This window comes from Coregonus clupeaformis, unplaced genomic scaffold, assembly GCF_020615455.1.
Source record: "Coregonus clupeaformis isolate EN_2021a unplaced genomic scaffold, ASM2061545v1 scaf1028, whole genome shotgun sequence".
NCBI classification, from domain to species: domain Eukaryota; kingdom Metazoa; phylum Chordata; class Actinopteri; order Salmoniformes; family Salmonidae; genus Coregonus; species Coregonus clupeaformis.
In genome coordinates this window covers 157,501-179,934 of record NW_025534482.1, presented here as the reverse complement: position 1 = coordinate 179,934, position 22,434 = coordinate 157,501, and the positions used below count along the sequence as shown (strand labels likewise).

Here is a 22,434-nt window from a genome sequence, read left to right as displayed (position 1 = left end):
ACTTGCTTCCATTCAGCCACAAGCATTAGTGAGGTCGGGCACTGATGTTGGGCGATTAGGCCTGGCTCGCAGTCGGCCTTTCAATTCATCCCAAAGGTGTTCGATGGGGTTGAGGTCAGGGCTCTGTGCAGGCCAGTCAACTTCTTCCACACCGATCTCGATAAACCATTTCTGTATGGACCTTGCTTTGTGCACGGGGGCATTGTCATGCTGAAACAGGAAAGGGCCATCCCCAAACTGTTGCCACAAAGTTGGAAGCACAGAATTGTCTAGAATGTCATTGTATGCTGTAGTGTTAAGATTTATTTTCGCTGGAACTAAGGGGCCTAGCCCGAACCATGAAAAACAGCCCCAGACCATTATTCCTCCTCCACTAAACTATGCATTGGCGCAGGAAGCGTTCTCTGGCATCCTCCAAACCCGGTTTCGTCCGTCGGACTTCCAGATGGCAAAGCGTGATTCATCACTCCAGAGAACGCGTTTCCACTGCTCCAGAGTCCAATGGTGGCGAGCTTTACACCACTCCAGCCGACGCTTGGCATTGCGCATGGTGATCTTAGGCTTGTGTGTGGCTGCTCGGCCATGGAAACCCATTTCATGAAGTTCCCGACGAACAGTTATTGTGCTGACGTTGCTTCCAGAGGCAGTTTGGAACTCGGTAGTGAGTGTTGCAACCGAGGACAGACGATTTTTACCCTCTACGCGCTTCAGCACTCGGCGGTCCCGTTCTGTGAGCTTGTGTGACCTACAACTTCGCGGCTGAGCCTTTGTTGCTCCTAGACGTTTCCACTTCACAATAACAGCACTTACAGTTGACTGGCACAGCTCTAGCAGGGCAGAAATTTGACAAACTGACTTGTTGGAAAGGTGGCATCCTATGACGGTGCCATGTTGAAAGTCACTGAGCTCATCAGTAAGGCCATTCTACTGCCAATGTTTGTCTATGGAAACTGCATGGCTGTGTGCTCGATTTTATACACCTGTCAGCAACTGGTTTGGCTGAAATAGCCGAATCCACTAATTTGAAGGTGTGTCCACATACTTTTATATATATAGTGTATGTACTAGCATCATGGTTTATAGAGCTAGCTATGTGCTAGGATAGCATCATGGTTGATAGAGGTAGCTATGTCATAGCATCATGCTTGATAGAGCTATCTAGCATACCATCATGGTTGATTGAGCTAGCTTTGTACTAGCATACCATCATGGTTGATTGAGCTAGCTTTGTACTAGCATAGCATCATGGTTGATAGAGCTAGCTATGTACTAGCATCATGGGTGATAGAGCTAGCTATGTACTAGCATCATGGGTGATAGAGCTAGCTATGTACTAGCATCATGGTTGATAGAGCTAGCTATGTACTAGCATCATGGTGGATTGAGCTAGCTTTGTACTAGCATAGCATCATGGGTGATAGAGCTAGCTATGTACTGGCATCATGGTTGATAGAGCTAGCTGTGTGCTAGCATCATGGTTGATAGAGCTAGCTATGTCTTAGCATCATGGTTGATAGAGCTAGCTATGTACTAGCATAGCATCATGGTTGATAGAGTTAGCTATGTCCTAGCATCATGGTTGATAGAGCTAGCTATGTGCTAGCATAGCATCATGGTTGATAAGAGTTAGCTCTATACTGCATAGCATCATGGTTGATAGAGCTAGCTATGTACTAGCATAGCATCATCGCCCACTCTAATTCCCTATTTAACTGCACGCTTTACTTTAGCTCTAAAAAAAGTATCCTAGCAGGATTAGAGATGGTGTAATGTAGCTGTATGATAACTGAGCTGACAGGTTGATAATTAACTGGATAATATCCAGAGATGTATAGTATTTATGTTTAGCTGCTAAGGAGCTTAGAATGCAGTCACTAGCTTACAGCACTTCTGTGTGTTTACTGTTATGAGTGTGTATATCTGTGTGCATGTGTGTGTGTGTGTGTAACGCTCTCTCTCTGTGTGTGTGTGTGTGTGTGTGTGTGTGTGTGTGTGTGCCTACGCCTGGGTATGAGTGAGTGAGTGTGAGTGACGTGCATGTCTATACACTGTATGTGTTTTTCTGGATATGTTCGTGTCTGTGCTTGTGAAACTGTCTCATCCGATCTAAATCGTGATTAAAGCATAGTCAGGATAGATGGGATTTGATTCCGTGCTCCTCTAGTCTAGCTTTTATTTTTAACAGCATCCCTCCCTGCAGCACCCATCTAGAGTTTACTCATGTGACTTTGTGTCTACTGCTAGTGTTGTAGCCTGTCTAGTATAGTAGCCTGTCTAGTGTGTAGTAGCCTGTCTAGTGTAGTAGCCTGTCTAGTGTAGTAGCCTGTCTAGTATAGTAGCCTGTCTAGTGTAGTAGCCTGTCGAGTGTAGTAGCCTGTCTAGTGTGTAGTAGCCTGTCTAGTATAGTAGCCTGTCTAGTGTAGTAGCCTGTCTAGTATAGTAGCCTGTCTAGTATAGTAGCCTGTCTAGTGTGTAGTAGCCTGTCTAGTGTAGTAGCCTGTCTAGTGTAATAGCCTGTCTAGTATAGTAGCCTGTCTAGTGTAGTAGCCTGTCTAGTATAGTAGCCTGTCTAGTGTAGTAGCCTGTCTAGTGTTGTAGCCTGTCTAGTGTGTAGTAGCCTGTCTAGTGTAGTAGCCTGTCTAGTATAGTAGCCTGTCTAGTGTAGTAGCATGTCTAGTATAGTAGCCTGTCTAGGATAGTAGCCTGTCTAGTGTAGTAGCCTGTCTAGTGTAGTAGCCTGTCTAGTATAGTAGCCTGTCTAGGATAGTAGCCTGTCTAGTGTAGTAGCCTGTCTAGTGTAGTAGCCTGTCTAGTATAGTAGCCTGTCTAGTATAGTAGCCTGTCTAGTGTAGTAGCCTGTCTAGTGTAGTAGCCTGTCTAGTGTAGTAGCCTGTCTAGTATAGTAGCCTGTCTAGTGTAGTAGCCTGTCTAGTGTAGTAGCCTGTCTAGTGTAGTAGCCTGTCTAGTATAGTAGCCTGTCTAGGATAGTAGCCTGTCTAGTGTAGTAGCCTGTCTAGTGTAGTAGCCTGTCTAGTGTAGTAGCCTGTCTAGTGTGTAGTAGCCTGTCTAGTGTAGTAGCCTGTCTAGTATAGTAGCCTGTCTAGTATAGTAGCCTGTCTAGTGTAATAGCCTATCTCGTGTGTAGTAGCCTGTCTAGTGTAGTAGCCTGTCTAGTGTGTAGTAGCCTGTCTAGTGTAGTAGCCTGTCTAGTGTAGTAGCATGTCTAGTATAGTAGCCTGTCTAGTATAGTAGCCTGTCTAGTGTAGTAGCCTGTCTAGTATAGTAGCCTGTCTAGTGTAGTAGCCTGTCTAGTATAGTAGCCTGTCTAGTATAGTAGCCTGTCTAGTGTAGTAGCCTGTCTAGTATAGTAGCCTGTCTAGTGTAGTAGCCTGTCTAGTGTAGTAGCCTGTCTAGTGTAGTAGCCTGTCTAGTGTGTAGTAGCCTGTCTAGTGTAGTAGCCTGTCTAGTGTGTAGTAGCCTGTCTAGTGTAGTAGCATGTCTAGTATAGTAGCCTGTCTAGTATAGTAGCCTGTCTAGTGTAGTAGCCTGTCTAGTGTAGTAGCCTGTCTAGTGTAGTAGCCTGTCTAGTGTAGTAGCCTGTCTACTGTCACCGGGTTATTGAGGACACTATTGTGTGATGAGCTTCTGGGCCACTGTCCATTAATACCACACACACACGGCAAGGTTACTGGATCTTACTGTAAATAGGATTAGTATACGATTAGCATCGTCTCTCTGTCACACCCTGCTTATGTGGCACTGACCTCCTGTAGCTACTGTTATTAATATAATACCTCCTGTAGCTACTGTTATTAATATAATACCTCCTCTAGCTACTGTTATTAATATAATACCTCCTGTAGCTACTGTTATTAATATAATACCTCCTGTAGCTACTGTTATTAATATAATACCTACTGTTATTAATATAATACCTCCTGTTATTAATATAATACCTCCTCTAGCTACTGTTATTAATATAATATCTACTGTTATTAATATAATACCTACTGTTATTAATATAATACCTCCTGTAGCTACTGTTATTAATATAATACCTACTGTTATTAATATAATACCTACTGTTATTAATATAATACCTCCTGTAGCTACTGTTTTTAATATAATACCTCCTGTAGCTACTGTTATTAATATAATACCTCCTGTAGCTACTGTTATTAATATAATACCTCCAGTAGCTACTGTTATTAATATAATACCTACTGTTATTAATATAATACCTACTGTTATTAATATAATACCTCCTGTAGCTACTGTTTTTAATATAATACCTCCTGTTATTAATATAATACCTCCTGTAGCTACTGTTATTAATATAATACCTACTGTTATTAATATAATACCTACTGTTATTAATATAATACCTCCTGTAGCTACTGTTTTTAATATAATACCTCCAGTAGCTACTGTTATTAATATAATACCTACTGTTATTAATATAATACCTCCTGTAGCTACTGTTTTTAATATAATACCTCCTGTTATTAATATAAAACCTCCTGTAGCTACTGTTATTAATATAATACCTACTGTTATTAATATAATACCTCCTGTAGCTACTGTTTTTAATATAATACCTCCTGTTATTAATATAATACCTCCTGTAGCTACTGTTATTAATATAATACCTCCTGTAGCTACTGTTATTAATATAATACCTCCTGTACCTACTGTTATTAATATAATACCTCCTGTAGCTACTGTTATTAATATAATACCTCCTGTAGCTACTGTTATTAATATAATACCTCCAGTAGCTACTGTTATTAATATAATACCTACTGTTATTAATATAATACCTACTGTTATTTATATAATACCTCCTGTAGCTACTGTTTTTAATATAATACCTCCTGTTATTAATATAATACCTCCTGTAGCTACTGTTATTAATATAATACCTCCTGTAGCTACTGTTATTAATATAATACCTACTGTTATTAATATAATACCTACTGTTATTAATATAATACCTACTGTTATTCATATAATACCTACTGTTATTAATATAATACCTCCTGTAGCTACTGTTATTCATATAATACCTCCTGTAGCTACTGTTATTCATATAATACCTCCTGTAGCTACTGTTATTAATATAATACCTCCTGTAGCTACTGTTATTTTTATTTTATTTTTATTTTTCACCTTTATTTAACCAGGTAAGCCAGTTGAGAACAGGTTCTCATTTACAACTGCGACCTGGCCAAGATAAAGCAAAGCAGTGCAATAAAAACAACACAGAGTTACATATGGGGTAAAAAACATAAAGTCAAAAATACAACAGAAAATATATATACAGTGTGTGCAAATGTAGCAAGTTATGGAGGTAAGGCAATAAATAGGCTATAGTGCAAAATAATTATAATAGTATTAACACTGGAATGCTAGATGTGCAAGAGATTATGTGCAAATAGAGATACTGGGGTACAAAAGAGCAAAATAAATAACAATATAGGGATGAGGTAGTTGGGTGGGCTAATTTCAGATGGGCTGTGTACAGGTGCAGTGATCGGTAAGGTGCTCTGACAACTGATGCTTAAAGTTATTGAGGGAGATAAGAGTCTCCAGCTTCAGAGATTTTTGCAATTCGTTCCAGTCATTGGCAGCAGAGAACTGGAAGGAATGGCGGCCAAAGGAGGTGTTGGCTTTGGGAATGACCAGTGAGATATACCTGCTGGAGCGCAGACTACGGGTGGGTGCTGCTATGGTGACCAATGAGCTAAGATAAGGCGGGGATTTGCCTAGCAGTGATTTATAGATGGCCTGGAGCCAGTGGGTTTGACGACGAACATGTAGTGAGGACCAGCCAACAAGAGCGTACAGGTCACAGTGGTGGGTAGTGTATGGGGCTTTGGAGACAAAACGGATGGCACTGTGATAGACTACATCCAATTTGCTGAGTAGAGTGTTGGAGGCTATTTTGTAAATGACATCGCCGAAGTCAAGGATCGGTAGGATAGTCAGTTTTACGAGGGCATGTTTGGCAGCATGAGTGAAGGAGGCTTTGTTGCGAAATAGGAAGCCGATTCTAGATTTAACTTTGGATTGGAGATTCTTTATGTGAGTCTGGAAGTTGAGTTTACAGTCTAACCAGACACCTAGGTATTTGTAGTTGTCCACATACTCTAGGTCAGACCCGTCGAGAGTGGTGATTCTAGTCGGGTGGGCGGGTGCCAGCAGCGTTCGATTGAAAAGCATGCATTTAGTTTTACTAGTGTTTAAGAGCAGTTGGAGGCTACTGAAGGAGTGTTGTATGGCATTGAAGCTCGTTTGGATGTTTGTTAACACAGTGTCCAATGAAGGGCCAGATGTATACAAAATGGTGTCGTCTGCGTAGAGGTGGATCTGAGAGTCACCAGCAGCAAGAGCGACATCATTGATATACACAGAGAAAAGTGTCGGCCCAAGAATTGAACCCTGTGGCATCCCCATAGAGACTGCCATAGGTCCAGACAACAGGCCCTCCGATTTGACACACTGAACTCTATCTGAGAAGTAGTTGGTGAACCAGGCAAGGCAGTCATTTGAGAAACCAAGGCTATTTAGTCTGCCAATAAGAATGCGGTGGTTGACAGAGTCGAAAGCCTTGGCCAGGTCGATGAAGACGGCTGCACAGTACTGTCTATTATCAATCGCGGTTATAATATCGTTTAGGAATATAATACCTACTGTTATTAATATAATACCTCCTGTTATTAAAATAATACCTACTGTTATTAATATAACACCTACTGTACTGTTATTAATATAATACCTACTGTTATTAATATACTACCTACTGTTATTAATATAATACCTACTGTTATTAATATAATACCTCCTGTTATTTATATAATACCTCCTGTTATTAAAATAATACCTACTGTTATTAATATAATACCTACTGTTATTAATATTATACCTCCTGTTATTAATATAATATCTCCTGTAGCTACTGTTATTAATATAATACCTACTGTTATTAATATAATACCAACTGTTATTAATATAATACCTACTGTTATTAATATAATACCTACTGTAGCTACTGTTATTAATATAATAGCTACTGTTATTAATATAATAGCTACTGTTATTAATATAATAGCTACTGTTATTAATATAATACCTACTGTTATTAAAATAATACCTACTGTTATTAATATAATACCTACTGTTATTAATATAATACCTACTGTTATTAATATAATACCTACTGTTATTAATATAATACCTACTGTAGCTACTGTTATTAATATAATACCTACTGTTATTAATATAATACCTACTGTAGCTACTGTTATTAATATAATACCTACTGTTATTAATATAATACCTACTGTTATTAATATAATACCTCCTGTTATTAATATAAAACCTACTGTAGCTACTGTTATTAATATAATAGGGTGGGGAAAAAAAGTATTTAGTCAGCCACCAATTGTGCATGTTCTCCCACTTAAAAAGATGACAGAGGCCTGTAATTTTCATCATAGGTACACGTCAACTATGACAGACAAATTGAGGGAAAAAAATCCAGAAAATCACATTGTAGGATATTTAATGAATTTATTTGCAAATTATAGTGGAAAATAAGTATTTGGTCACCTACAAACAAGCAACATTTCTGGCTCTCACAGACCTGTAACTTATTCTTTAAGAGGCTCCTCTGTCCTCCACTCGTTACCTGTATTAATGGCACCTGTTTGAACTTGTTATCAGTATAAAAGACACCTGTCCACAACCTCAAACAGTCACTCCAAACTCCACTATGGCCAAGACCAAAGAGCTGTCAAAGGACACCAGAAACAAAATTGTAGACCTGCACCAGGCTGGGAAGACTGAATCTGCAATAGGTAAGCAGCTTGGTTTGAAGAAATCAACTGTGGGAGCAATTATTAGGAAATGGAAGACATACAAGACCACAGATAATCTCCCTCGATCTGGGGCTCCACGCAAGATCTCACCCCGTGGGGTCAAAATGATCACAAGAACGGTGAGCAAAAATCCCAGAACCACACGGGGGGACCTAGTGAATGACCTGCAGTGAGCTGGGACCAAAGTAACAAAGCCTACCATCAGTAACACACTACGCCCAGGGACTCAAATTCTGCAGTGCCAGACGTGTCCCCCTGCTTAAGCCAGTACATGTCCAGGCCCGTCTGAAGTTTGCTAGAGTGCATTTGGATGATCCAGAAGAGGATTGGGAGAATGTCATATGGTCAGATGAAACCAAAATAGAACGTTTTGGTAAAAACTCAACTCGTCGTGTTTGGAGGACAAAGAATGCTGAGTTGCATCCAAAGAACACCATACCTACTGTGAAGCATGGGGGTGGAAACATCATGCTTTGGGGCTGTTTTTCTGCAAAGGGACCAGGACGACTGACCCGTGTAAAGGAAAGAATGAATGGGGCCATGTATCGTGAGATTTTGAGTGAAAACCTCCTTCCATCAGCAAGGGCATTGAAGATGAAACGTGGCTGGGTCTTTCAGCATGACAATGATCCCAAACACACTGCCCGGGCAACGAATTAGTGGCTTCGTAAGAAACATTTCAAGGTCCTGGAGTGGCCTAGCCAGTCTCCAGATCTCAACCCCATAGAAAATCTTTGGAGGGAGTTGAAAGTCTGTGTTGCCCAGCGACAGCCCCAAAACATCACTGCTCTAGAGGAGATCTGCATGGAGGAATGGGCCAAAATACCAGCAACAGTGTGTGAAAACCTTGTGAAGACTTACAGAAAACGTTTGACCTGTGTCATTGCCAACAAAGGGTATATAACAAAGTATTGAGAAACTTTTGTTATTGTTATTAATATAATACCTCCTGTTATTAATATAATACCTACTGTTATTAATATAATACCTACTGTAGCTACTGTTATTAATATAATACCTACTGTTATTAATATAATACCTACTGTTATTAATATAATACCTCCTGTTATTAATATAATACCTACTGTTATTAAGACAATACCTACTGTTATTAATATAATACCTAGTGTTATTAATATAATACCTCCTGTTATTAATATAATACCTACTGTTATTAATATAATACCTCCTGTTATTAATATAATACCTCCTGTTATTAATATAATACCTACTGTTATTAAGACAATACCTACTGTTATTAATATAATAGCTACTGTTATTAATATAATACCTCCTGTTATTAATATAATACCTACTGTTATTAAGACAATACCTACTGTTATTAATATAATACCTACTGTTATTAAGACAATACCTACTGTAGCTACTGTTATTAATATAATACCTCCTGTTTTTAATATAATACCTACTGTAGCTACTGTTATTAATATAATACCTCCTGTTATTAATATAATACCTCCTGTTATTAATATAATACCTACTGTAGCTACTGTTATTAATATAATACCTCCTGTTATTAATATAATACCTACTGTTATTAAGACAATACCTACTGTTATTAATATAATAGCTACTGTTATTAATATAATACCTCCTGTTTTTAATATAATACCTACTGTTATTAAGACAATACCTACTGTTATTAATATAATACCTACTGTTATTAAGACAATACCTACTGTAGCTACTGTTATTAATATAATACCTCCTGTTATTAATATAATACCTCCTGTTATTAATATAATACCTCCTGTTATTAATATAATACCTACTGAAGCTACTGGTATTAATATAATACCTCCTGTTATTAATATAATACCTCCTGTTATTAATATAATACCTCCTGTTATTAATATAATACCTCCTGTTATTAATATAATACCTACTGTTATTAATATAATACCTCCTGTTATTAATATACTACCTACTGTAGCTACTGTTATTAATATAATACCTACTGTAGCTACTGGTATTAATATAATACCTCCTGTTATTAATATAATACCTCCTGTTATTAATATAATACCTCCTGTTATTAATATAATACCTACTGTAGCTACTGTTATTAATATAATACCTCCTGTTATTAATATAATACCTACTGTTATTAAGACAATACCTACTGTTATTAATATAATAGCTACTGTTATTAATATAATACCTCCTGTTTTTAATATAATACCTACTGTTATTAATATACTACCTCCTGTTTTTAATATAATACCTCCTGTTATTAATATAATACCTCCTGTTATTAATATAATACCTCCTGTTATTAATATACTACCTCCTGTTTTTAATATAATACCTCCTCTTATTAATATAATACCTACTGTAGCTACTTGCTGAATCTTTTCAGCCTCCTGAGGGGGAAGAGGCATCGGTGCCCTCTTCATGACTATGTTGGTGTGTGTGAACCATGGTCCTCTGTAGCTCAGCTGGTAGAGCATGGCGCTTGTAACGCTTCGATCCCCGGGACCACCCATACACAAAAAATGTATGCACGCATGACTGTAAGTCGCTTTGGATAAAAGCGTCTGCTAAATGGCATATTATTATTATTATTATTATTATTATGATAATTTCTTAGTGATGTGGACACCAAGGAACTTGAAGCTCTCGACCTGCTCCTCTGCAGTCCCGTCGATGTGAATGGGGGTATGCTCGGCTCTCCTTTTTTCCTGTAGTCCACGATCAGCACATTTGTTTAGCTGACGTTGAGAGAGATGTTGTTGTCCTGGCACCACACGGCCAGGTCTCTGACCTCCTCCCTGTCTCATCGTCGGCGGTGATCAGGTCTATCATTCCAATACTGTATTTGTCACCTTTTATCAGGTTGGGATCTTCTGAAGAGTCTGGAGATCAACATGACACTTACTGTGCCCAGCAGTAATACATCTCTGATGCTCCAGGACTCTTCCTGGTACTGTGGTATCTATATATATATCCACTCAGCAGTAATACATCTCTGATGCTCCAGGACTCTCCCTGGTATTGTGGCATCTACATACCCACTCAGTTCTTCACCCGTTGACTATCATTTTATCCCTAACAGAAACGTAATCCATCCAGGGGAATGCTTTATAGTGCCAGTAGGGGGGGTACTGAGGGATGGCCTTACCACCTGTTATTGAGGAGCAGCATTTAGCCTCTTCCTCAGTTGGCAGAGCTCCAAGTCCTATCAGCATCCTGTCAGGAATAACCTGGTTTGTGTTTGTGTGTGTGTGTGTGTGTGTGTGTGTGTGTGTGTGTGTCTGTGTGTGTGTGTGTGTGTGTGTGTGTGTGTGTGTGTGTGTGTGTGTGTGTGTGTGTGTGTGTGTGTGTGTGTGTGTGTGTGTGTGTGTGTGTGTGTGTGTGTGTGTGTGTGTGTGTGTCTGTGTGTGTGTGTCTGTGTCTGTGTCTGTGTCTGTGTCTGTGTCTGTGTCTGTGTCTGTGTCTGTGTCTGTGTCTGTGTCTGTGTGTGTGTGTGTGTGTGTGTGTGTGTGTGTGTGTGTGTGTGTGTGTGTGTGTGTGGTGGTTCTGTGTCTGTGTCTGTGTCTGTGTCTGTGTCTGTGTCTGTGTCTGTGTCTGTGTCTGTGTCTGTGTCTGTGTCTGTGTCTGTGTCTGTGTCTGTGTCTGTGTCTGTGTCTGTGTGTGTGTGTGTGTGTGTGTGTGTGTGTGTGTGTGTGTGTGTGTGTTAAGACACCCAGGGAAGGTTAGTCTCTGAACGATCCAGCCACCGCCATCCCCTCCTACAGTGTAATCAGCCCTCTCACAAGCACCAATCATTCAGGCTCCTCCAATGGAAAGATAGGGTGAAGTGATGGAGGCAGACAAGTCACGCACGCGCACACACACACACACGCACGCACGCACACACACACACACACACACACACACACACACACACACACACACACACACACACACACACACACACACATACACATACACATACACACAAACACACACACACACATACACATACACATACACACACAAACATACATACACACAAACACACACACACATACACATACACATACACACAAACACACACACACACACACATACACACGCACACAAACAAACACACACATACACATACACACAAACACACACACATACTGAATTGTGTATTTTAGAAGACGGTCTTGTATTTTAGATAAAATGTATTTATTATGGGCGTAACGGAGTGTATGTAGGCATCTCTAAGAATCATGATGCTGCAACGTTGTTTACCCATGAAAACATTTTTGGGAGCGTGTGACTTTCTTTCTTTTTAAATGAAAGCATGTTGTCATCGTCCAACTTACCTCAAAACCCGTTTCATCACTTCCCTTAAAATGGTTTGGACACCTGAGACCCCCCGTTTCATCACTTCCCTTAAAATGGTTTGGACACCTGAGACCCCCCGTTTCATCACTTCCCTTAAAATGGTTTGGACACCTGAGACCCCCCGTTTCATCACTTCCCTTAAAATGGTTTGGACACCTGAGACCCCCGTTTCATCACTTCCCTTAAAATGGTTTGGACACCTGAGACCCCCCGTTTCATCACTTCCCTTAAAATGGTTTGGACACCTGAGACCCCCCCACAAGGCTTCCTAATGACTGGTCAAATGGAAGTCCTCAGTGACGTCCTGGTAATTTACAGGGAAATAGACAAAGGTCCTCCAGAGAACGTTCCCTTGGGACCATCATGTGAACTCCCCTTGACCATCATGAAACGTCCCCCTTGTGGTCGTTGAATGTCCCATGCATAACGTCCTATCAGAACCAAATAGGAACCTTTTCGTAACGTTCCCTAATAGACATCAAACGACCTTATTGTAACTTTATACTGCGACCAAACGGGGGACCTGTACTGAACGTCCTCTTAACGTCATGTTTTAATGTTCCTAGAACGTTCTCGGAACGTCTTATGTCCTTAGGATGACCCCTGTTTGCTGGGTTAAAGCCTGACCCCTCTAGACACTGCTGAGTGCAGTGTGTAGACTGAGATGTTCCCTTGCCAGTTACTCGGTTGAAAAGAGCCCCTTTGGCCCTTGTTAGTCATTACAGACGGCTGGGCTGGCAGGGCCCACCCTGGAGCAGGCTCGACTCTGTAAGTCACACATCTTAGAAACTTGCACAGGCTGTAGATTGTTTAGGATGACAAGGCTGTGGTGGTTGTTATCGATGTGTTGTTCTCTGCTATGTTTCTGTGTCCTGGTTCTTTTACGGGTTCTGCTTCGTGTCTCTCTACCCCACAGTGTTTTCTGTTGTGGTTATAACAGCTACTTTCTGTCTCTGTGTCTCCCAGGATGACGAGGTGGTCCTGCAGTGTTCTGCCACTGTCCACAAGGAGCAGCAGAAGCTGTGTCTGGCAGCAGAGGGCTTTGGAAACAGACTCTGCTTCCTCGAGTCAACATCCAACTCTAAGGTAAACACAGGAATTACTTCTACCAGACTGCATTGCACCAGGAGTAGTGTATGGGCTAATGACTAAAGTAGTGTTTGGGCTAATGACTAAAGTAGTGTATGGGCTAATGACTAAAGTAGTGTTTGGGCTAATGGCTAAAGTAGTGTATGGGCTAATGGCTAAAGTAGTGTATGGGCTAATAACTAAAGTAGTGTATGGGCTAATGACTAAAGTAGTGTATGGGCTAATGGCTAAAGTAGTGTATGGGTTAATGACTAAAGTAGTGTATGGGCTAATGACTAAAGTAGTGTATGGGCTAATGACTAAAGTAGTGTATGGGCTAATGACTAAAGTAGTGTATGGGTTAATGACTAAAGTAGTGTATGGGCTAATGGCTAAAGTAGTGTATGGGCTAATGACTAAAGCAGTGTATGGGCTAATGACTAAAGTAGTGTATGGGCTAATGGCTAAAGTAGTGTATGGGCTAATGGCTAAAGTAGTGTATGGGCTAATGGCTGAGCAAGTCCTTGTACTTGTCATTCTAGCCTCAGGTCTTTCCCTAGCAAGAGCCGCAGTCTAAATGACTGTAGATTTACTGTTGATGCTCAGCCCTCTTCTAACCTGGCTTTGACAGAATGTCCCTCCAGACCTGTCCATCTGGACGTTCGTCCTGGAGCAGTCCCTCTCAGGGAATACATTTCCCAGACTGACCTGCTCCAGGACTACAGTTCCCTTCTAACCTGGCTGTGTTCTCTTCCAGAATGTCCCTCCAGACCTGTCCATCTGTACGTTTGTCCTGGAGCAGTCCCTGTCAGTACGGGCCCTGCAGGAGATGCTGGCCAACACAGAGGAGAAGGCAGAAGGGGTGAGTACACAGGGCACACATATCTATCTATCTATCTATCTATCTATCTATCTATCTATCTATCTATCTGTCTGTCTGTCTGTCTGTCTGTCTGTCTGTCTGTCTGTCTGTCTGTCTGTCTGTCTGTCTGTCTGTCTGTCTGTCTGTCTGTGGATCGATCTATCGCAGGCAGGGCTGAGTACACCCCGATCTATCTATCTCAGACAGGGCCTGTAATGGGGTCTGATGGATGGTCCACTGCCAGTGACGGGACGAGATGTCTCTATGCTGGTGTCCACTTTCCTATAGTGACCAAGACAGATGGATTTACGGCCCAATCAGAGATGGTTTCCTCTAGATAGCACAGACTGGTTTCCTCTAGATAGCACAGCCACAAAGTCACAATTAGCTATATAATTAGCTTTTTGGTATTCATTGAAGGTTATGGTCAGGCATAAGGTTTGCAGTGTGGTTAAGGTTAGGTTTAAGGTTAAGGGTTATGTTTTAAATCACATTTTAAAAAGATAAATAGTAGAAATAGGAAGGGTTTATGACTTTGTGGCTGTGGTAACTAGTGACGACCCACAAGACAGACAGGCTGTTCTGATGCTTTACTTCCTGGACTCCTTTGGGGTCTTTGAGTGGAGCTGTCTAGGAGAACACCTTAGTGAAACTGCTCCCCAGTCAGTCAGTGTATGGCTAACTGCTCCCCAGTCAGTCAGTGTATGGCTAACTGCTCCCCAGTCAGTCAGTGTATGGCTAACTGCTCCCCAGTCAGTCAGTGTATGGCTAACTGCTCCCCAGTCAGTCAGTGTATGGCTAACTGCTCCCCAGTCAGTCAGTGTATGGTAAAACGCTCCCCAGTCAGTCAGTGTATGGCTAACTGCTCCCCAGTCAGTCAGTGTATGGCTAACTGCTCCCCAGTCAGTCAGTGTATGGCTAACTGCTCCCCAGTCAGTCAGTGTATGGCTAACTGCTCCCCAGTCAGTCAGTGTATGGCTAACTGCTCCCCAGTCAGTCAGTGTATGGCTAACTGCTCCCCAGTCAGTCAGTGTATGGCTAACTGCTCCCCAGTCAGTCAGTGTATGGCTAACTGCTCCCCAGTCAGTCAGTGTATGGCTAACTGCTCCCCAGTCAGTCAGTGTATGGCTAACTGCTCCCCCAGTCAGTCAGTGTATGGCTAACTGCTCCCCAGTCAGTCAGTGTATGGCTAACTGCTCCCCAGTCAGTCAGTGTATGGCTAACTGCTCCCCAGTCAGTCAGTGTATGGCTAACTGCTCCCCAGTCAGTCAGTGTATGGCTAACTGCTCCCCAGTCAGTCAGTGTATGGCTAACTGCTCCCCAGTCAGTCAGTGTATGGTAAAACGCTCCCCAGTCAGTCAGTGTATGGCTAACTGCTCCCCAGTCAGTCAGTGTATGGCTAACTGCTCCCCAGTCAGTCAGTGTATGGTAAAACGCTCCCCAGTCAGTCAGTGTATGGCTAACTGCTCCCCAGTCAGTCAGTGTATGGCTAACTGCTCCCCAGTCAGTCAGTGTATGGCTAACTGCTCCCCAGTCAGTCAGTGTATGGCTAACTGCTCCCCCAGTCAGTCAGTGTATGGCTAACTGCTCCCCCAGTCAGTCAGTGTATGGCTAACTGCTCCCCAGTCAGTCAGTGTATGGCTAACTGCTCCCCAGTCAGTCAGTGTATGGTAAAACGCTCCCCAGTCAGTCAGTGTATGGCTAACTGCTCCCCAGTCAGTCAGTGTATGGCTAACTGCTCCCCAGTCAGTCAGTGTATGGCTAACTGCTCCCCAGTCAGTCAGTGGATGGCTAACTGCTCCCCAGTCAGTCAGTGTATGGCTAACTGCTCCCCAGTCAGTCAGTGTATGGCTAACTGCTCCCCAGTCAGTCAGTGTATGGTTAACTGCTCCCCAGTCAGTCAGTGTATGGTAAAACGCTCCCCAGTCAGTCAGTGTATGGCTAACTGCTCCCCAGTCAGTCAGTGTATGGCTAACTGCTCCCCAGTCAGTCAGTGTATGGCTAACTGCTCCCCAGTCAGTCAGTGTATGGCTAACTGCTCCCCAGTCAGTCAGTGTATGGCTAACTGCTCCCCAGTCAGTCAGTGTATGGCTAACTGCTCCCCAGTCAGTCAGTGTATGGCTAACTGCTCCCCAGTCAGTCAGTGTATGGCTAACTGCTCCCCAGTCAGTCAGTGTATGGCTAACTGCTCCCCAGTCAGTCAGTGTATGGCTAACTGCTCCCCAGTCAGTCAGTGTATGGCTAACTGCTCCCCAGTCAGTCAGTGTATGGCTAACTGCTCCCCAGTCAGTCAGTGTATGGCTAACTGCTCCCCAGTCAGTCAGTGTATGGCTAACTGCTCCCCAGTCAGTCAGTGTATGGCTAACTGCTCCCCAGTCAGTCAGTGTATGGCTAACTGCTCCCCAGTCAGTCAGTGGATGGCTAACTGCTCCCCAGTCAGTCAGTGTATGGCTAACTGCTCCCCAGTCAGTCAGTGTATGGCTAACTGCTCCCCCAGTCAGTCAGTGTATGGTAAAACGCTCCCCAGTCAGTCAGTGTATGGCTAACTGCTCCCCAGTCAGTCAGTGTATGGCTAACTGCTCCCCAGTCAGTCAGTGTATGGCTAACTGCTCCCCAGTCAGTCAGTGTATGGTAAAACGCTCCCCAGTCAGTCAGTGTATGGCTAACTGCTCCCCAGTCAGTCAGTGTATGGCTAACTGCTCCCCAGTCAGTCAGTGTATGGCTAACTGCTCCCCAGTCAGTCAGTGTATGGTTAACTGCTCCCCAGTCAGTCAGTGTATGGCTAACTGCTCCCCAGTCAGTCAGTGTATGGTTAACTGCTCCCCAGTCAGTCAGTGTATGGTAAAACGCTCCCCAGTCAGTCAGTGTATGGCTAACTGCTCCCCAGTCAGTCAGTGTATGGCTAACTGCTCCCCAGTCAGTCAGTGTATGGCTAACTGCTCCCCAGTCAGTCAGTGTATGGCTAACTGCTCCCCAGTCAGTCAGTGTATGGCTAACTGCTCCCCAGTCAGTCAGTGTATGGCTAACTGCTCCCCAGTCAGTCAGTGTATGGCTAACTGCTCCCCAGTCAGTCAGTGTATGGCTAACTGCTCCCCAGTCAGTCAGTGTATGGCTAACTGCTCCCCAGTCAGTCAGTGTATGGCTAACTGCTCCCCAGTCAGTCAGTGTATGGCTAACTGCTCCCCAGTCAGTCAGTGTATGGCTAACTGCTCCCCAGTCAGTCAGTGTATGGCTAACTGCTCCCCAGTCAGTCAGTGTATGGCTAACTGCTCCCCAGTCAGTCAGTGTATGGCTAACTGCTCCCCAGTCAGTCAGTGTATGGCTAACTGCTCCCCAGTCAGTCAGTGGATGGCTAACTGCTCCCCAGTCAGTCAGTGTATGGCTAACTGCTCCCCAGTCAGTCAGTGTATGGCTAACTGCTCCCCAGTCAGTCAGTGTATGGTAAAACGCTCCCCCAGTCAGTCAGTGTATGGCTAACTGCTCCCCAGTCAGTCAGTGTATGGCTAACTGCTCCCCAGTCAGTCAGTGTATGGCTAACTGCTCCCCAGTCAGTCAGTGTATGGTAAAACGCTCCCCAGTCAGTCAGTGTATGGCTAACTGCTCCCCAGTCAGTCAGTGTATGGCTAACTGCTCCCCAGTCAGTCAGTGTATGGCTAACTGCTCCCCCAGTCAGTCAGTGTATGGTTAACTGCTCCCCAGTCAGTCAGTGTATGGCTAACTGCTCCCCAGTCAGTCAGTGTATGGCTAACTGCTCCCCAGTCAGTCAGTGTATGGCTAACTGCTCCCCAGTCAGTCAGTATATGGCTAACTGCTCCCCAGTCAGTCAGTGTATGGCTAACTGCTCCCCAGTCAGTCAGTGTATGGCTAACTGCTCCCCAGTCAGTCAGTGTATGGCTAACTGCTCCCCAGTCAGTCAGTGTATGGCTAACTGCTCCCCAGTCAGTCAGTGTATGGCTAACTGCTCCCCAGTCAGTCAGTGTATGGCTAACTGCTCCCCAGTCAGTCAGTGTATGGTAAAACGCTCCCCAGTCAGTCAGTGTATGGCTAACTGCTCCCCAGTCAGTCAGTGTATGGTAAAAACGCTCCCCAGTCAGTCAGTGTATGGCTAACTGCTCCCCAGTCAGTCAGTGAATGGCTAACTGCTCCCCAGTCAGTCAGTGTATGGCTAACTGCTCCCCAGTCAGTCAGTGTATGGCTAACTGCTCCCCAGTCAGTCAGTGTATGGCTAACTGCTCCCCAGTCAGTCAGTGGATGGCTAACTGCTCCCCAGTCAGTCAGTGTATGGCTAACTGCTCCCCAGTCAGTCAGTGTATGGCTAACTGCTCCCCAGTCAGTCAGTGTATGGTAAAAACGCTCCCCAGTCAGTCAGTGTATGGCTAACTGCTCCCCAGTCAGTCAGTGTATGGCTAACTGCTCCCCAGTCAGTCAGTGTATGGCTAACTGCTCCCCAGTCAGTCAGTGTATGGCTAACTGCTCCCCAGTCAGTCAGTGTATGGTAAAACGCTCCCCAGTCAGTCAGTATATGGCTAACTGCTCCCCAGTCAGTCAGTGTATGGCTAACTGCTCCCCAGTCAGTCAGTGTATGGCTAACTGCTCCCCAGTCAGTCAGTGTATGGCTAACTGCTCCCCCAGTCAGTCAGTGTATGGCTAACTGCTCCCCAGTCAGTCAGTGTATGGCTAACTGCTCCCCAGTCAGTCAGTGGATGGCTAACTGCTCCCCAGTCAGTCAGTGTATGGCTAACTGCTCCCCAGTCAGTCAGTGTATGGCTAACTGCTCCCCCAGTCAGTCAGTGTATGGCTAACTGCTCCCCAGTCAGTCAGTGTATGGCTAACTGCTCCCCAGTCAGTCAGTGTATGGCTAACTGCTCCCCAGTCAGTCAGTGTATGGCTAACTGCTCCCCAGTCAGTCAGTGTATGGCTAACTGCTCCCCAGTCAGTCAGTGTATGGCTAACTGCTCCCCAGTCAGTCAGTGTATGGCTAACTGCTCCCCAGTCAGTCAGTGCTGCTATAGTCCCAGATTCTAGCCCTGTGGTTGAACCTGCTATAGTCCCAGATCATAACCCTGTGGTTGAACCTGCTATAGTCCCAGATCATAACCCTGTGGTTGACTCTGCTATAGTCCCAGATCATAACCCTGTGGTTGAACCTGCTATAGTCCCAGATCATAACCCTGTGGTTGACTCTGCTATAGTCCCAGATCATAACCCTGTGGTTGAACCTGCTATAGTCCCAGATCATAACCCTGTGGTTGAACCTGCTATAGTCCCAGATCATAACCCTGTGGTTGAACCTGCTATAGTCCCAGATCATAACCCTGTGGTTGAACCTGCTATAGTCCCAGATCATAACCCTGTGGTTGAACCTGCTATAGTCCCAGATCACAACCCTGTGGTTGACCCTGCTATAGTCCCAGATCATAACCCTGTGGTTGAACCTGCTATAGTCCCAGATCATAACCCTGTGGTTGACTCTGCTATAGTCCCAGATCATAACCCTGTGGTTGAACCTGCTATAGTCCCAGATCATAACCCTGTGGTTGACTCTGCTATAGTCCCAGATCATAACCCTGTGGTTGAACCTGCTATAGTCCCAGATCATAACCCTGTGGTTGAACCTGCTATAGTCCCAGATCATAACCCTGTGGTTGAACCTGCTATAGTCCCAGATCATAACCCTGTGGTTGAACCTGCTATAGTCCCAGATCATAACCCTGTGGTTGAACCTGCTATAGTCCCAGATCACAACCCTGTGGTTGACCCTGCTATAGTCCCAGATCATAACCCTGTGGTTGAACCTGCTATAGTCCCAGATCATAACCCTGTGGTTGAACCTGCTATAGTCCCAGATCATAACCCTGTGGTTGACCCTGCTATAGTCCCAGATCATAACCCTGTGGTTGACTCTGCTATAGTCCCAGATCATAACCCTGTGGTTGAACCTGCTATAGTCCCAGATCATAACCCTGTGGTTGAACCTGCTATAGTCCCAGATCATAACCCTGTGGTTGACCCTGCTATAGTCCCAGATCATAACCCTGTGGTTGACCCTGCTATAGTCCCAGATCATAACCCTGTGGTTGAACCTGCTATAGTCCCAGATCATAACCCTGTGGTTGAACCTGCTATAGTCCCAGATCATAACCCTGTGGTTGAACCTGCTATAGTCCCAGATCATAACCCTGTGGTTGAACCTGCTATAGTCCCAGATCATAACTCTGTGGTTGAACCTGCTATAGTCCCAGATCATAACCCTGTGGTTGACTCTGCTATAGTCCCAGATCATAACCCTGTGGTTGAACCTGCTATAGTCCCAGATCATAACCCTGTGGTTGACCCTGCTATAGTCCCAGATCATAACCCTGTGGTTGACTCTGCTATAGTCCCAGATCATAACCCTGTGGTTGAACCTGCTATAGTCCCAGATCATAACCCTGTGGTTGACCCTGTTATAGTCCCAGATCATAACCCTGTGGTTGACCCTGCTATAGTCCCAGATCATAACCCTGCGGAGCAGAGCAGAGCAGAATAGAACAAAACACATTGACAACAACAACAACAACAACAACAACACAGGGTTGACCAAGCTGTAGCATCTCCTGTTGATAGATTCAGTCATCTACCTAGATATAAATGTTCCTCCTAGAGCCAACCTTATTCTACACTACTAACCCATGGAGGTCAGGAATAGCATAAACATCTAGCAGCTATGCACCATATCAGTCTAACAAATGAACTATAATTCAGTACAGCACATTTTCTCAGCATTATAGTCATTAGCCAATTACATGGAATAGGGAATGATGAAATGATATGAACTACAGTACTGTGATATTATGTTATAATAGGGAATGATGAAATGATATGAACTACAGGACTGTGATATTATGTTATAATAGGGAATGATGAAATGATATGAACTACAGTACTGTGATATTATGTTATTTCGCGCAGAACTGCAGTGCAGATTTAAACATTTTATAGAATGTTGGACCACGTATCAGAGACTGAGATGCCGTGTCATATTCCATCATGACTTGCATTTGTGTAATTCACTTTTTTATAATCACCTTTTTATCTATGAATAACGTGGCTAATTAAATCCTGCCCTCTCTGAGCCAGAAGAGTATTGAAGGCCAGTACTGGTCTGCTGCCAGACCAGGAGACAGCGGTCCCAGAACCAACCAGTCAGACCAAGAGACAGGGGGCCCAGAACCAACCAGTCAGACCAAGAGACAGGGGGCCCAGAACCAACCAGTCAGACCAGGAGACAGGGGGCCCAGAACCAACCAGTCAGACCAGGAGACAGGGGTCCCAGAACCAACCAGTCAGACCAGGAGACAGCGTTCCCAGAACCAACCAGTCAGACCAGGAGACAGTGGTCCCAGAACCAACCAGTCAGACCAAGAGACAGGGGGCCCAGAACCAACCATTCAGACCAGGAGACAGGGGGCCCAGAACCAACCAGTCAGACCAGGAGACAGGGGGCCCAGAACCAACCAGTCAGACCAAGAGACAGGGGTCCCAGAACCAACCAGTCAGACCAGGAGACAGGGGTCCCAGAACCAACCAGTCAGACCAGGAGACAGGGGGCCCGTAACCAACCAGTCAGACCAGGAGACAGGGGGCCCAGAACCAACCAGTCAGACCAGGAGACAGGGGGCCCAGAACCAACCAGTCAGACCAGGAGACAGGGGGCCCAGAACCAACCAGTCAAACCAGGAGACAGGGGGCCCAGAACCAACCAGTCAGACCAAGAGACAGGGGGCCCAGAACCAACCAGTCAGACCAGGAGACAGGGGGCCCAGAACCAACCAGTCAGACCAGGAGACAGGGGTCCCAGAACCAACCAGTCAGATCAGGAGACAGGGGTCCCAGAACTAACCAGTCAGACCAAGAGACAGGGGGCCCAGATCCAACCAGTCAGACCAGGAGACAGGGGGCCCAGAACCAACCAGTCAGACCAGGAGACAGGGGGCCCAGAACCAACCAGTCAGACCAGGAGACAGGGGGCCCAGATCCAACCAGTCAGACCAGGAGACAGGGGGCCCAGAACCAACCAGTCAGACCAGGAGACAGGGGGCCCAGAACCAACCAGTCAGACCAGGAGACAGGGGTCCCAGAACCAACCAGTCAGACCAGGAGACAGGGGGCCCAGAACCAACCAGTCAGACCAGGAGACAGGGGGCCCAGAACCAACCAGTCAGACCAAGAGACAGGGGTCCCTGAACCAATCAGTCAGACCAGGAGACAGGGGGCCCAGAACCAACCAGTCAGACCAGGAGACAG

The 22,434-nt window shown here is 44.4% G+C and overlaps 1 protein-coding gene across 1 annotated transcript in view; it reads left to right on the top strand.

Moving 5' to 3' along the window:
* LOC121571992 (ryanodine receptor 2) overlaps positions 1 to 22,434 on the top strand; it is a gene marked incomplete at its 3' end in the record, with an annotated part of 179,646 nt that overhangs the window by 3,956 nt on the left and 153,256 nt on the right. Inside the window, exons 3-4 of the mRNA XM_045217362.1 lie at positions 13,185 to 13,304; positions 14,044 to 14,148. Coding sequence (XP_045073297.1) covers positions 13,185 to 13,304; positions 14,044 to 14,148 — 225 coding nt within the window. The remainder of the gene's footprint in view (positions 1 to 13,184; positions 13,305 to 14,043; positions 14,149 to 22,434) is intronic.